Below are 15048 nucleotides of genomic sequence, written 5' to 3'. Positions count from 1 at the left end.
TATGAAAAAGATGCGATAATTAACGGGTTGATAGGCTGACATGATCGCACGATACGCTATAACACGAGATCAATCCACCAATGTGAAATCAACAAACCAACACAAACCCGACGAAAAATATCTCCATTCGCATTTGCCCGCCAATGAAATATTCTTAAATCAAATTAAAAACGTGTTCACAGTCAATGAAATGTTGATTGAAAATTAATCGTGTCTAAATTGGTAGCATATAGATCGTGTCAATACTAACTGATTAATTTTTTTTTTTTCAGAGAATAGTTAGTTCTTCTCTAGACAAACGATCCGGTTCAATCGTTACCAAATCCCACCCACATTAAGATTTACTCGTTAATGGCTGGGGCCCCTTTTCCATTATGTACAAATGGGATATGGGATTTATCACCGGGAAACAAAAGCGGCCACCAATCCGCGCTAGCATTTCACCTGTTATAGCTTGTGTCCTCAAACGTACTGCCGATCTATGAAAAATGTTCATTAATAACTTTGCAAGATACTGATGCATTTAACAACATTCAAATTTTCACCGCACAATCGATAATTTACTGACTTAAAGTAGTATGATAACTATAGTAACATTCGTTGGCTCTCAATCTGCTAGACTTTTAGTACCCTTGCTTCTACAGTACCATGAAGTTGGTGCTTTGTGCGGGCTACGTACACCTCGAACGGTACCAAACATCAGACTCTCCCCTGACTTCCACAGTGCGGGCATTGCATAAAAGAAACGAAAGCAGAGAAGCACCACGATGGGTGATTTCTTAGATCTGTGAGTACTGCTTCGCAAAGACAAAATCAGAAAAGATTCATGAACAATGCAAAGAAGGATATCAAGGGGGGGAAAACCTCAGTGCTGATCAAACATTAAGTGCATCTCTCGAGTAAAAGACTCGAGTTAGTTATAAGGATCTGTGAAGTTAGCGGTCATTCTATACAGAAACAGACTTGAAAAATAAATCTGCACAGCCATCATACACACGCACGCACACACGCTCTTCGTATCAAAATTCAATGAGCCTCAATGCACACGGACCATGTCGGTCATTTAACAGATAACAAAAACTCAAACTTATGGCACAATTTACAATGGGAAGGAAGCTTGTATTCTGGTTCAAACCTAATCAAGACGTACTGATGTATGAACTGAATACAGTGTAATTCAGCAATATCCTCGGGTTATTGCTCGAGACTTGGAGACTGGATTGGATAGTAAGCGTAAAGGCAATCTGTTGTGAACCACATATCAATCAACACCCTGGAAGGGACTGAGCAGATGCAAAAGGTGAGAAACTTGCAGCTGATTCACTGTGGTGTAACGGGTGATGCTGGTGACTAGAACTGACAAAACTTGCAGAGGCGTTGCTCGAGCTTGGAATGTAATGTGACATGTATCTTGAATTGACAGATGATATAGAGGGATAACCCATTGAGTGGGGAGAAACCAAGTAGGATCTTTGAGAACGGTGAGACGATGCATTCCTGAGGTCAACTGAGCTACAGCTAATGCTCAGAGGAGGAGATTGTCTATAGGACCTAAGAGACTGCTGCAAATAAGTGCTCGAGAGAGATGGAGTACGAGAAGCGGATGGAGGACGTGGCGCTCTGGCTATTTGGATGGACGACGATGATGCCACTGATGATCTAGCAGAAGGCACAGCAGAGGAGGAAGCCACAGACGCAGGGCTTGATGAAAGCAATGGAGTACTCTCAGATGCTGGGGGTTCGCCTGTGCTAGTTCTTGCATCGCGCTTGCAAACTGGGCAGAAAGTTCTCCATGATGTAAGCCACGAGTCAACACATAATGCATGAAACTCTGTCCACAGTTAAAAAATAACATATGAGATTGTGTGAGTGAATATATCCATATAGATCCGATAGCAGCTCAATCTCAATAAAGATGGGCCTGAAAAGACAGCTTAAAGTAAAAAGTTATCGAGCAGCAATGCGGCATCTGAAGGACAATAAGAATAGTACCAAATAGAAACTCCCTAAGTTCTATAAGTACCGTGCAGAGACAGGAAACTGAGAATGAGAATCACAGAGAGAAAAATCTTGTGTGCCACTCATGTGAATTAAAGAAACAGCTGTTGGAACATACGCAATAGTGACTCCTAAGCAGACTAGAAATATAGCCTACACTATAGCCCAAAGAAAAGACGCATCATCCACATTCTCTCTTTTATAGGATTAACCAAGTTGACCACCTTTCATAGTACTTTCCATGACTAGCAAACTGGAGGAAGAGACAAACACACTGTCTTTTTCTGCACGTTCCAGAACTGGAGTGAGTCATCCATTACTAAAGTCTAATCATTACACAAAAAATTTCAGGTAACATTCTCACAACTGATGCCCAAAGATTTACTACTGTTGAGCTTGAAATTGAAAGCACTCATAACACTTGCTAGAGAACTAAGATAATTCCCAACAATCAGCTAAATAAAACTCAACTGACTATCGTATCGGCAAGAAACACCTACTGTGACGACATGGCAAAATCCTGAGCTTCTCTCCGACATTGTAGTCTTCAAGGCATATGGCACATGTCCTCGATGTGCAGTTATCCTCTACAGCAGCAGTGAATATGAGACTTGGCATTGCTTTCACTAAGCAACTGCTCATTCCGTGGAACTCCCTAACACGAGGAGCTCGAGGCCTTTCTCGTCTTATGTGATGCCTACGGACGAAGAAGCATGTGGCAAGAACAGCTGACATGGCAAGCAGGGAAATAAAAGAAATAGCCATGATTGACCAAGCTGAATCTTCAAAGCTTGGAATTATCCATAGCTCCACATTAGTTGAACCAGCATAGTTTTGAAGTAATTCCCCCGAAACTTTAGAAACAAACACAGCATGGATTTTAATCCCAGCTGAGTTTCCAGCCACTGCATTAGCAGGCCAACTTACATTAGTACCTCAACAGTGAACCACATTCAACACTAGAAAATAGAACATAGGGCATAAAACATGAGCTACAAGAATAACTCACAGGAAAAGGTGTAAATGGCATCAAATTAATTGTCATGATTAAACAGCAGTCATCACTTCCAATCCTATTTCTATAATAGAACGCTTTTCCCTTTTTTGGTATGCCGCTCTGTGGATAGCATTTGGAACCGGCTGTCCCATATAATAAGAACTAATTAACAATGTAAGATACCCTAGGTACCAGCTCTACCGAAAGGAAAACAAACTGAATAACCCAACACATCGACCAATCATTTTTATCCAACTAGTATCCACCTACGCTAGGCGAACATCGCTAGGTGCACTAGCATAGAAACAACACGCCATATTCACCAACACAACCTAAAAACCCTAAAAAGATTGTTTGAGGGTTTAGAATCTTTGGTTGCATCTGTCTTGTACTCTTCTATTCAGCTTTGGACATCTTGCTTTAACTTGTCTGTCTTTTGATGTTTTCCTTAGTTTTTTGCCTTTTCTTTCCTTCTTTCTTTCCTTGTTTATTTCCGATGAACTCGAATTTCTTACTCTAATAAAATCCTCTATTGCCTGTCAAAAAGAAAAAAAACAGCACCAGACAACTTTCCTCCAAGAACACGACGTGCCATCATTAGCAAGCAGCAGGGAGTCAAAAAGTGGCATCCAAAGTGATGTCTCACCTTAAGTTTTTAAATGGTAGAAAAGGCGATATCTAAATAATCAGTTTCCTGTAGGAGTAATATAAATTTATGTATATCGAGCTTAAACCTAACAAACTCTACTAGGGCAAATTCAGGTAGTTGTAATCAGGTATATTTCTCACTCACACGATAGTTATACCATTATCACTAGTTATCCATCCATCCCATGGAGCTACGAGTGGAGACAAAATGAAAGGGCATGGAATCCTACTTCCTCTTCCCAATTTGAAACAGGCTTTTTTATTCCTAGGATTCCTATAGGGTTTAGACCGAGCCATTATAGCACCTCTCGGCTAGGATCAATCTTATTGCACTCATTCTACCAAAGCAAGTCCAGAACCAATTCCAAATGATCTCATACCCTACTCAGGCCGCTTTAGATGTCGGGCATCATTCCAGTTTGCTTTGGAAAACTAAATTCCCCAAGATAGCCCTACTGAAAGAATAACAGACGCAACTAAACAACACATCAACCGATCGCTTTTGTCCAACTAGTTTCCACCTAGGCTAGGGGAAAACCAGGGTGCCTAGCATAGAGACTACAAGCCTTAAGCCCCAACACTGCATGCAAATCGGCATAAGACAACTTTTCTCCAAGCATAAGACTCGCCACCTCAACTAGCAGCAAGTAGCCAAATGAAGTTTTTGAATGATAGAAAATTTGATATCAAACAGCGATCCTTATATTAAGATAAAAGTCATCTTTGGTATTTTTTCAGGTGAGGAGTTGTCTCCACTTCAGTAAATTTCTGTTACTCCTAAACCATACTTGCATGGATAATTCTTGGTACATCACTTATCACATGATACACAGAGTTTTCAAATACGAAACTGCAATTTCACTTGGCTAAAACAATCAGCTAGTGGAAAAGCTATCTTACACATTTATCATTTTCTTCTAGGATTAATACATGTTTTGTGTGTATTAATTTACAACTTACAAAGCCAAAGAAAGTCTATTAGGGCAAATTCTGAGAGTGGTAACAGCCAATATTTCTCATTTACATGATAAAATGATTCACAGCTTTGGATAATTTGTAATATAGTGCAATGCTACCTCCCTAGCAACTTGGCACAATTAACTTAAAGCTTTAGATAATTTGTAATGTAGTGCAATGCTACCTCCCTAGCAACTTGGCACAATTATCTTAAAATTATCATTTAGTCATCTATCCATCGCCAATAAAAGTTGGCCCGAGGAGCTACCAGTAGATACAAAATGAAAGGGTGTGAAATCCTCTTTCCTGTTCCAGATTCTGAACAGGTTGTGTACTTTTAGGATCCATATTGGGTTTAGGCCGAGTCATATATGAACTACCTCCTACTGAGTTCAGAAAACTGACCAAGCAACCATGTCAGAAACACATCTTTCTCTCAGCAAGTTCAGATCAGCTTGATCCAAGTAAACTACTTAAGTCCCTGAAAAAAGACATCCATGAAGGAACAAAATTCCTAGGTTTCTTGTCATTTAAGGCACGAAAGAGAAGTCATTCAACGGTCAAGAAATAATAAATCAAAACCATAGTAAAAGCTGCTTGACCTCTAAAGCATCTAACTTGCAGTCACAGGTCTCTAGAAAGCATCATGAAATCAGAGTGAGAGACGATTAAGCACTATCCAGTAACTAGATATTTTTGCTTTTCCACTTGGGTTTATTAATCCAGTAGCAGGCTAATAAAATCAACCAGCGTGGAAGAGGTCACTACTTGGCACCAAGCCGCCATCAGCTTCGTTGTCATAGACAATAACCGCTTTGAATCCAGCCTTTTGAGCTCTCCTAACTTTATCTTCGAAATGACATCCTCCCCTAAAAATTAGGGCAAAGGCGGAGCTAGCATTTGGCAAATGGGTGACCTCATTCACCAATCGAGAGCACGCATCGATTGGATCCGCAAGATACAGAATGCCGCAAACCCCAGAACCTTTAACAGGCGGAGCTGAGATGACCAAGAAGGAAAAAATTATCATTAATAGGAAAAAAGAAAAAGGCTCACCTAACCCAAGTAGTAAAAAAAAAAAATACATATACACAAATACATAGTCTCAGGAGTTATTATCACAACTAAGCACACACTTATTGCAATATTAAGGAGGAACGAACTCTTTCCGCTGGTACAGTTGCTGAGAAGAAACAGAGACAACGGAGTCCACTTCTAGTGCTAAACAAAGGACTAAACCAACAATCATAAACGAAACAAGATTTACGCCCACGCCTGCTACGAATTCCCTCACCTTTCCTCAGCAATCAAACGCAGAACCAACTACAGAGCACGGACATAACAACACAGAACCCGCCAAACTAGAGCAAGAAGAAGAACTCACCGAAATTAGCTTCAACGGCGGCGAAGGACAGAGTGACGTTGTTGCCGATCAGAACCACGTTCGCCGACGTCGTGCAGGCAAATCCCAACAGAGCGAGCCACAAGAGCGCGCCCAGCACACTAGGGCGATTCGGAATCCCCGCCATGGTCGATCATCAATCGAGACCCCGACGAAGGGGACGACACCCGGAGCTGCAAAAAAACCCTAATTTGCCGCGAGGAGGAGGCGGACGGACGGGCTGGGGAGTGGGATAATCACATCAGCTTCCATGGGATTTGCGAATTCCAGAAAGGGAATAATTGAATCTTTTGATCCTCTCTCTCTCTCTCTCTCTAAAATACTTCAGATATTGAAGACGCGAGAGCCGTTTCACGACATGGGATTTGGAGAGAAATAATGCTTTTTTATAATACGGAAATAGGGATTTTTTTTTCATTTCTATTTTTTTTTTGGGTATGATAATGCAATTTCATTGCGGGATAAATATAAATATTTTTGGGTTTTGACCCCGATTCATGCACGAAATATAAACATAATTCGTGAAAAATTGGGAAACTATGACCGATAACTCGCGTATAAAATGGTGGTGCGGTTACCAAACAAAGAAGATTAATATTTACGTATTCGGATCTCTAGTACTTTTCAAGATCGACCCATTTAATGATGTTCGACCCTTTGCATAAATATGAATCGAAATTTCAAGAGTGATTCCTTTGCGAGTAGAAGACGAGCAATCATCGATTCGAATGATGATAGTTGATAATGGGCATTTTTACAAAACTTTACGTGGTAGGAATATCAGTAACGGGATCTTTGATGGTATGCTTTAAATCTGATTAAATTTTTTGGGATTATCTGATAAATTTGGCCACTCATTAGTGCACGAGAGGGTGTTGATAAGCTTTGATGAGTGGATGGATGATTATCCGGTTCCACGCCACCGTCAAGTAGTGGGTGGTTGATGTTGAATGGGGTCGCTCGGTTTATCATAGAAAAAGACCGGGTCAGGGTGGGTCAATTTGGTGTGGTTGGCTTGGCGTCCGACCAATTGTGGGTTTCATCGGATGTTAATTTAATGCCTATCATTCTCATCATTGCGTATGAAAATATTTGATATTAGCCTTAATTCGGGTAATATTGAACATATTCATAAGGTCCAATGACCAAATAAAACACGTACCGGGAATTAGATGAATACATTCGACAAATTAAAAGTTTAGGATGGCATTACACACTGGGCTAGAATTCACGGACCACATCGAATAACTTAAAAATTTGAGGACGACATTGCACGTTAGATAAAGTTCATGGACTACATCGAACAAATTAAAATTTTGAGGATGATATTGCGCATTGAGCCAAAGTTCATGGACTATTCGTATCATTTTTCCTTTATAGATATATTCTCAAGGCGCTACTGGATAAGTTTGGAAAGTTCATGTACTCGATGAACAAAGCGAACATAACGAGTTACTAATTTGTGTTTGAGAAAACGACTCGCACTGAATCCCGCTATTGGTTGACATGAGACCGTACCTTGAAATTGACCTCCAATTACAGGGCACTACTCTTGGAAAGAGCCGTATCTATAGATCTACCATCTACCAAAGAAGAGCAAAAATAACTTAATAGGGCACATATATGTTAGTCCACCAAAGAAGAGCAATGACTTCGTACTTGGTGCTACTTCAACTACATACAATAGACGAGCCTCGTCTAAATACCTTTTAGAGACAAGAGAAAAATCATTTTCGAGGAGGTGAATACGGTTGACTATACTTCGAATGTTGTTGTGGCAAAGATAGATAAAATAGGCTCACTTGCAAATGTTGGAGTTGGCGAATACTTCGGGGACCCTTGTTTCTCACACCGGGTATGCCCACGTGAGCTTAGGGAAACCGAAGTGTTACCCAACGACATGTTACCCTTGCGCGCGGGATGTGGGGGTTCGGGGGCGGCACCCTCGACATGGGTGTCCCATTTGCTGGTTAGCGGGCGGGGGTTTGGGGGCAGCGCCTCCCGACGGGGGTTCCATTGCTCGGTCGGCGGGTGAGGGTTCGGGGGCGGCCCTCCCGAAACCTCTACGAGTTTAGGTTTTTATTTAAGGCGGCCCGTATGGTTGGAATTAAGAGGTTTTATGTTTTTTAGTCTCTTTTTGGGGCATATATATTTTGCTCGGTTTTATCATTATGTAAGAAAAGAATTGGCAGAAAACCGAAAAATATAGTGAAATCTCTTTGCATGACATAGCCTTAATCTTGGGGTGAATATGGGTAATCTCGTGCGTCATTCCAATTTTTCTTGATTTTACGTGTGATCGTCTGATTCGATTTCGATAAATCCCTTCAGCAAAGACCCAATACTTTGCCAATGTGATTAAAAATCGAAGGAGGAAACTTAGGCTCTGTTTGTTTCGGAAAAAATAAACGATTTGAACGATATTTTCCTAAAAATGATCGCTTGTATTGCCTGAAATAATTAGGTAATTGAAAATATTTTCATTATTGACAACAATTTAAATCTAAATATTTTCGTGATCGATGAAAATATCCTTTGTGTATTTATGTTTTGTAAGTGACATAAACGATCATTTTATGGAAATGTTTTATATCGTTGATTTGTTGCGTAACAAACAGAGCCTAACCTGAAATCACATCGGCAAAGTATTGGGTGTTTGAAAGTCGGCTTATTTTATCGCATAAACACTTTTAACATGAAATCAAAGTGAAGACCTAATCTTACTAATTAGTGAACGAATGATTTCAATTTAGGAAAATCATAGTTTATAGCCATAGTTGGTCCCCCGAGTACCCAACCCCCGTCCCTGCTGAGAAAAGCATCAGCTTTTAGAGCGGATCAAATTAGCTTCAAAGTTACTCTAATCTGCATATTCTGAGCGTTAATCAGGTGATTAGTCCAATTTTTACGAGGACGCCATTGTCGGTCGATGTAAAGAAGCCGAAAAAACTCAACATGTTCCGAGACCATTCGGGGCAGGACAACATTTGTATGTACATCTACTTTGTTTCATTAAATGACCTGAATGGACGTAAAAAATTGACAGACCGCGAGCCAACGTCGTACGTACGATACGATTGCAACTGCGAGGCCCTTCTTGAATGATGAAGGGTACTTTGATAAGGATTTTGTTTGAGGACGCACGGGACATTTTTAGGATCTACTCCGCGATTATTCTAATTTTTCGATTTTGTTCTTCGAAAAAAAATAGAAATATATTTAGCAGCGTAAATGATTCTGATTTTAATTATATTCTTGAAAACAGTTGTGCAACAAAAATCAGAATAAAAAAATTTTTTGATTTTGAAAAAAAAAAATCACTTTTAAGAATCACAAAAAAATATGATAAAGTCTTAGTTCTTTCAAAAAGATTTAAGTCTACGTAGACTTTCACGTGAACTTCTGAACTTTAAAAAAGTTAAAATTAGATTTGAAAATTTACTAACAACTAAATTTTTTAAACAATTTTTTTAATTAAATTTAAAAATAATATTTAAATTTTAAATTCTTTCAAAAATGGGGAAAATTAAAAAAATTGGTGGGAAGTTAAACAAATTAATTGAAAAAAATAAAAATTTTAAAAAAATAAAAAAATGAAGAAAAAAAGATGAAAATTTTTTAAAAAATAATTCTCGCCATCCGGTTGTTTCGATAAACAGAAATTTTCTGTAGTTACTAAACATGTTTTTGTTCGAAAACGGAAATTGCGTGTAATTACCAAATGCGTTTTGGTTCTCTAAAAATCATCTAAGAAACATAATCAAAAAATATTATTCTAATCATAATCATTTTTTTGGATCAGAATCATTACCAAACACGCCCTTAATAAATTGACAAAGCTAGTCTAAGAGAACTTACCACAATTAGTGGAGAAAATTTCAAATAAGGTACTAAAAATTTTCTCAACTAAGAACTTGAAGTGGATATTATTTCAAATAAGGGCATAAAGTGTAATCTTTATTTCAAAGAAGAACTTGACTAAGGACATACTCGTCATTTCATTTTTTAAAATATTTTTTCCTTTACTTTTTTTTTCTTTGTTTCAACCGGCAAGGGCGGCGACCCTCTACCAGGCCCTTGCTGGTCACGGCAAGGCCGGCCTTGCCTCGATGGCCATAGGCCATGGACCCTCACCTTGCCCAAGTGAGGCCACCCTTGCGGCCGCAATAAAGAAAAAGAAAAGAAAAGAGGGAAAAATGAAATGATGAAAATGTCTCTGGTTGGGTCATTCTTTGAAATAAAGAGAGCATTTTATGTCCTTATTTGAAACAATGTCAACTTCATGCCATTATTTGAAATTTTTTCCAATTCATAGGAAGCAGGGCGAGGCTATACTACTATGTCGTTGAGTGAAGGTTGATTGTTACTAGTCAGTATAGAATGGCGAAGGGTAGGAACAAATCAAATCACACACTGAACTGGAGAAGTGTTTCTGTATTATAAACGTGAAGCAGGGAATTGACTGAGGAGAGGCAATTTCTGTCGAGTAACTTTCAATGCATTTAATGCCTCGCTTTTTTGCAGAAACAATTTTGATTTTATTTTTTTTTTATTTTGCAAAAGAAAAGTTAGTCAACCATGTGCATGTTCGACCGCCCCCCCCTCCTAAAAAAAAAAAAAATGAAAATGAAAAACATGCGCATGCCCTAATGAAGCACTTCATATATTTTAACTAAAAAGAGATGAAGTTCAATTTGCCCACATTAATTGACTTTTAAGTTGTTACCCCACACGTACCACCTTCAACCTTTCTGCTCTAATTCAATAATTAAAATCAAGCAATCAGTCAGCTTTAGACTTAAAGATCCGCCAATCATGCAAATCTTTCATATTGTATGTACGTATATATATGTGTGTGTGAAGCAATCGTCGTTAGAACTTAATAATTCACATAGCAAGTCAAAACCCTAGACTTCCTAGAAAAATGGTTTTTACTGGAAAATTAGGAATTATCTCATTAGCCTTACCAAACCTCAAGTTCGGTCCCCTCCATTTTGGCCAATCCGTCAGGCTAATAGGGACGTTAATCCGGACATTTTATTCCGCGACCAAATTTAGCTTTCCCTCTATTTTATTTATTCAATTAGGCCCCACCCGATAGCTAAGGACGCACGCATGGCAGCACTTCCGCTTCAGAAATCAACTTATGATAAGAAATTAATTTTTCTACTTCTGTTTACGAGTAGAAGTTGATCTTTCTTACTTCTTCAAATACATTTGGAGCAAAAAAAAAAAGAAGTTATGGAATCGAACAGATTTCTGCTCCAAATGTGTTGTCATGCCATTTCCCGACTAGGGTTCGTCGGCAAAGAAATTTCATACTTGCCAATTGATGTAGCGACTATATTGTCTAATAAATTCTAAATTTTTAGCATTTGGTGAAGATCATGATGACAATAATACATGGTAGTGCATGATATTGCCCACATTTTGTCACACGACTCAATAAATCATTTGTAATACTCTTTGTTAATTTCCTCGACATTGGTCTATTATACTAATAATTGGGTTTTTGATTTCTATATTTGGTTTTTCTCCGGGTCTTATTTCTTAAAAAAAAAAAACCTCAACTTTACGTTCAGTTCCCATTTTGTTTCGAATTTTTTTTGTCTAAAAAAAATTCCCAAGTTCAGGTCTAGTTTCAATTATGTCCTGGAAACAAAAATCAACAGTTTTAACCCCAGTCCAAAATCTACCGAATCCTCTGTCCTTTTGACCCTAAAAAAAAAAATTGTCGTTCCTAATTTTCCTAGTTTTCATATTAGAGAACAGTTCCGTTTTGGAGACGATTTTCCATGTCACCTTGTTGACGCGGATTTATTACCGACGTAGAAATGGGACATCAAACAACTAATGGTGATTGAATGAACGATAATGAGGGCATTTGGGGCTAGATTGAAAGTTTGTTTATTTATTTTAGATAAAAAACAGTTCAGAGTAGATTTGAGATTACAGTTAAAGTTAATAGATTTTTTTAGACAAAAAATTAGAACAGAATCGAGATTGGAACTAAAATTATCATTTTTTTAAAAGGATTTTAGGCCTTTTTTTTTTGGTCATAGGATACATACGTGTGTATGAGCGTGTGGCTTGACTTGACATTTTGTGTTGATGAGTAGTGGTGGCTCTAATCCCATGGCGTGCCACTTCATCGAATGATGAAGACGGAGAAATGGGTCTCTCTCCTAGGTCCTTATGGCGAGTGCGACTTGCTTTTTGTGTACTGATTTCTCCCGTGGAATTGACAAAAAGAGAAGAAAAAATGCCCACGAGGTTCTCAAAAAGTGGAAAACAGGAACTTCGTCCCTAAGACAAAGACATGCAATATAGATCCACCGGCCACCTTTCACAACTTTTCGAGAAAATTGTGGAATTATTCAATCCGAGGGCCTTGTATTTTCCTTTTTCGTTAGGCCGCCATCGAAACCCTGAAATCGATAAGTCTGAATTTAAAAAGATAGATTTTTAGATGCTCCGTAAAGAAGACATTTTTTATCCGTTCAAATACATCTTTCTAGTGAAAGAATTATGATGTTCAAAGAAGTTTATTGAAACACGTGACATGCGAAATGAGATACGAAATCCATATGTATTGATCGATTGCGTACATTATGTCGTTACTAGCAAATACCGTTGCATAATTGATTTGGATGGACGGAAATTCCGTGACCGGATTGCATAAAGAATCGAAAAGGAGGTAAAGATGGGCCGTGATGATTTTCGAGTCGTCGCTTCTTCTACAAGATTGTCTAACCTAATTATGAGGATGCATTTTGATGCTCATTAAGAACATGTCACCATCATTTCCAAATATTCTTTTTCCGGGCGCCTCTTGGGACATTTCTATACATGTCAAAAAGTTAAGGTGGAGAATGGATCACGGACTCTCAGCTGAAATCCCGGTGGTTCTTGTCAGAGATTTTCTTACATCAAACCCTAGTATTAAATGATTTGGGCCCCTTTCGACCTTCCGATTTGTTTGAAAAGTTCAACTTGAAAACAGCCCAATAAGGACAAATCCCTACACTTAACTCTCAAATCTCCTACGGTATCTATACGCCGGAAATGAAAATCATGGCGCTTAGGAACATCCGCCGACAAGCATCATCAAGTCCACTTAGTGAACTATAGCGACAGTCCAACCAGAGTGACAGAGCCAAAAATAAGTGAACTTTCTTTTCGTTTTCCTTGTCTATTTCCATTTTGACTTGACATATGATTATTTATAATGCTGTTCCAAGAACAAATTATTGAAGGGTTAGATAAATAAGTGTGATTTATGCACACGAGAGAGATTAATATTAGCAAGTGCCCCTCAAGACAAAATATTTTTATGTTGTGCTCTTCAGCTCTCGGATCTTAAAGAAGAGCTAGACAAATGAGTAAGAGAGCAAGCAGGGTTGGTCAACAACCTCTCAGCCCCATCCCAATGCAATTCTTATAAAAAAAATATTATCAGCTCTGATCATATATTATGAACCATATAAAAAAATTACATGTTGCACAAAAAAAATAAGGTAAATTTTATATTCCACAGCAAATTGATGCTTGTCTTTTACTACACTGGTCTTAGTGTGCTTCCCACATGGAGGCTCTCTAGTGAGCCTCACTCTCAAATCTGTTTTTCCTTGGAATCAAGACCAAATGCACCCACATGATGTACAGCAAATCAAGATACAAAAAACATCATGAATTTTGTCAAAACATGATCCTTGGAACAAGGTTTGGAAAAAAAAAAGGGAAGACAGTGCACCTCCAGTTCATCCAGACTAGCACACTGCTGCTTCTCCTCAAGTCAACAGTTTATATCACATTATATATCACTTAACATAAACATTACAGTCGGTACTTCCTCTCATAATGACACAGAAAATGGATTTAACGAAGATGTGATTAAACCATACAAGAGCGACAGCAGAGCGGCTCGAATTTGGAAATTTCGACATCCTGTAGGACTTATCTATAGGCGGCGCCCCGGACCGTCCGTGCACGGTCGAACTCAATGTGATCGCCTGTTGATCAGGCCGTAGGAGGCTTGGTTTGATCTCGGGAGGTAGATGATCGACTCCGAGATGGGGCACGCCCTCTTGCAAGATGTGTAGAGGCCGATGAGTCCGAGCCGGTCGCCTATTCTCCGGGAGACCTTCGTGCCATTCCAGAGATTATCAATTCCCTTATTGGTAGTTGCATCTTGAGCTTGATCGTGGTCCTTCGAGCACTCGACTAATGCTGCCACGAATGGGTCCCATTGATACCACTCCGCCACCTCTGTGGCGCCGTAGACCTTCTTCTTCCGCCCGACTTCTTCATTGGCGTACCTCTTCGACGACGGCGGAGTGGCGGAAGGCGGCAATGGGAGGAGATTGCTGCTTAGGGAAGTGGGACAATCTCTTGATCTCCGGGAGCTCTGCTTCTTGGGAATCCCCGGGATCTTTTCCCAGGAAAACGGGACTCCGGAGAAACGGAGCGGCGTGGCGGGGCCGAACGAGAACTCATCGGGGAACTGGGAGGATCTGAGGGAGGAGGACGAAGAAAGAGAGGAAGTGGAAGAGGAAGAGGAAGAGAAGGAAGGGCTTCTTCTGCGAGAAGACGAGGAAGGTGGTGGCGATTTCGATGGATACGATGGATTGGCGTTGCGGTTGCGAGGTCGGGGTCTGGGGGACGTTGATGAGGAATCCATTAAGGTTTCGATTCTGAGCCAGAGAGAGGAGACCGAGCGTGGTTGTGGACTTTGTTTTCTTCCTCAAACTCTTCATGCATGGTGCCATATAAATAAAGAGAGAGAGAGAAATTAATATGATTTTAGGGCTTTGAAAGGGAAAAGAAAATGTAATATGTTATTTGTGGGCTATTGAATAGGGGAGGACCCCATGTCACTAGTGGCACAGAGAAGGGATAGAGAAGGAATTAGGGCACAAAATGGAAAATAAATTGTGGTGGTGGTGGTGGAGGAGATGAAGCCACGTTTTATTTTCTTTAACTTAGGTGCGCCCTCATCTCGCGAAAAAAAAAGAGCGATTTGAAAAGTATTTCTCGAAAAATGACC

At 39.5% G+C, this 15048-nt stretch overlaps 2 protein-coding genes across 2 annotated transcripts; both read right to left on the bottom strand.

Annotated features, from left to right (window-relative positions):
- Positions 1 to 854: 854 nt before the first annotated feature.
- Positions 855 to 6365, bottom strand: LOC115739550 (receptor homology region, transmembrane domain- and RING domain-containing protein 2-like). The gene is made up of 4 exons (XM_030672698.2): positions 5985 to 6365; positions 5369 to 5599; positions 2499 to 2903; positions 855 to 1831 (listed from the first exon to the last, which is right to left on the bottom strand). Exons 1-4 carry the CDS (start codon positions 6127 to 6129, stop codon positions 1266 to 1268), a joined length of 1347 nt encoding a protein of 448 aa, XP_030528558.1. The 5' UTR covers positions 6130 to 6365; the 3' UTR covers positions 855 to 1265.
- A 7316-nt stretch (positions 6366 to 13681) lies between these two features.
- Positions 13682 to 14791, bottom strand: LOC115739564 (putative protein TPRXL). Its single transcript, XM_030672722.2, has one exon. The coding sequence runs from the start codon at positions 14680 to 14682 to the stop codon at positions 14002 to 14004; it is 681 nt and encodes a 226-aa protein (XP_030528582.1). The 5' UTR covers positions 14683 to 14791; the 3' UTR covers positions 13682 to 14001.
- Between the last annotated feature and the right edge of the window lie 257 nt (positions 14792 to 15048).

The sequence above is a fragment of the Rhodamnia argentea genome, chromosome 2 (genome assembly GCF_020921035.1).
Source record: "Rhodamnia argentea isolate NSW1041297 chromosome 2, ASM2092103v1, whole genome shotgun sequence".
Taxonomy (NCBI): Eukaryota; Viridiplantae; Streptophyta; class Magnoliopsida; order Myrtales; family Myrtaceae; genus Rhodamnia; species Rhodamnia argentea.
Note: the sequence above shows the minus strand (reverse complement) of the source record. Positions and strands in the feature narration are given on the sequence as shown.

What these genes read in the sequence shown, in the direction of transcription:
- LOC115739550 (XM_030672698.2), bottom strand. Translation starts at nt 6,129, where the DNA reads ATGGCGGGGATTCCGAATCGCCCTAGTGTGCTGGGCGCGCTCTTGTGG. An exon ending in CGCCGTTGAAGCTAATTTCG is followed by an intron (nt 5,600 to 5,984) that starts GTGAGTTCTTCT and finishes TGGTCATCTCAG; the next exon opens with CTCCGCCTGTTAAAGGTTCT. An exon ending in TGATGGCGGCTTGGTGCCAA is followed by an intron (nt 2,904 to 5,368) that starts GTAGTGACCTCT and finishes CTGCTAATGCAG; the next exon opens with TGGCTGGAAACTCAGCTGGG.
- LOC115739564 (XM_030672722.2), bottom strand. Translation starts at nt 14,682, where the DNA reads ATGGATTCCTCATCAACGTCCCCCAGACCCCGACCTCGCAACCGCAAC.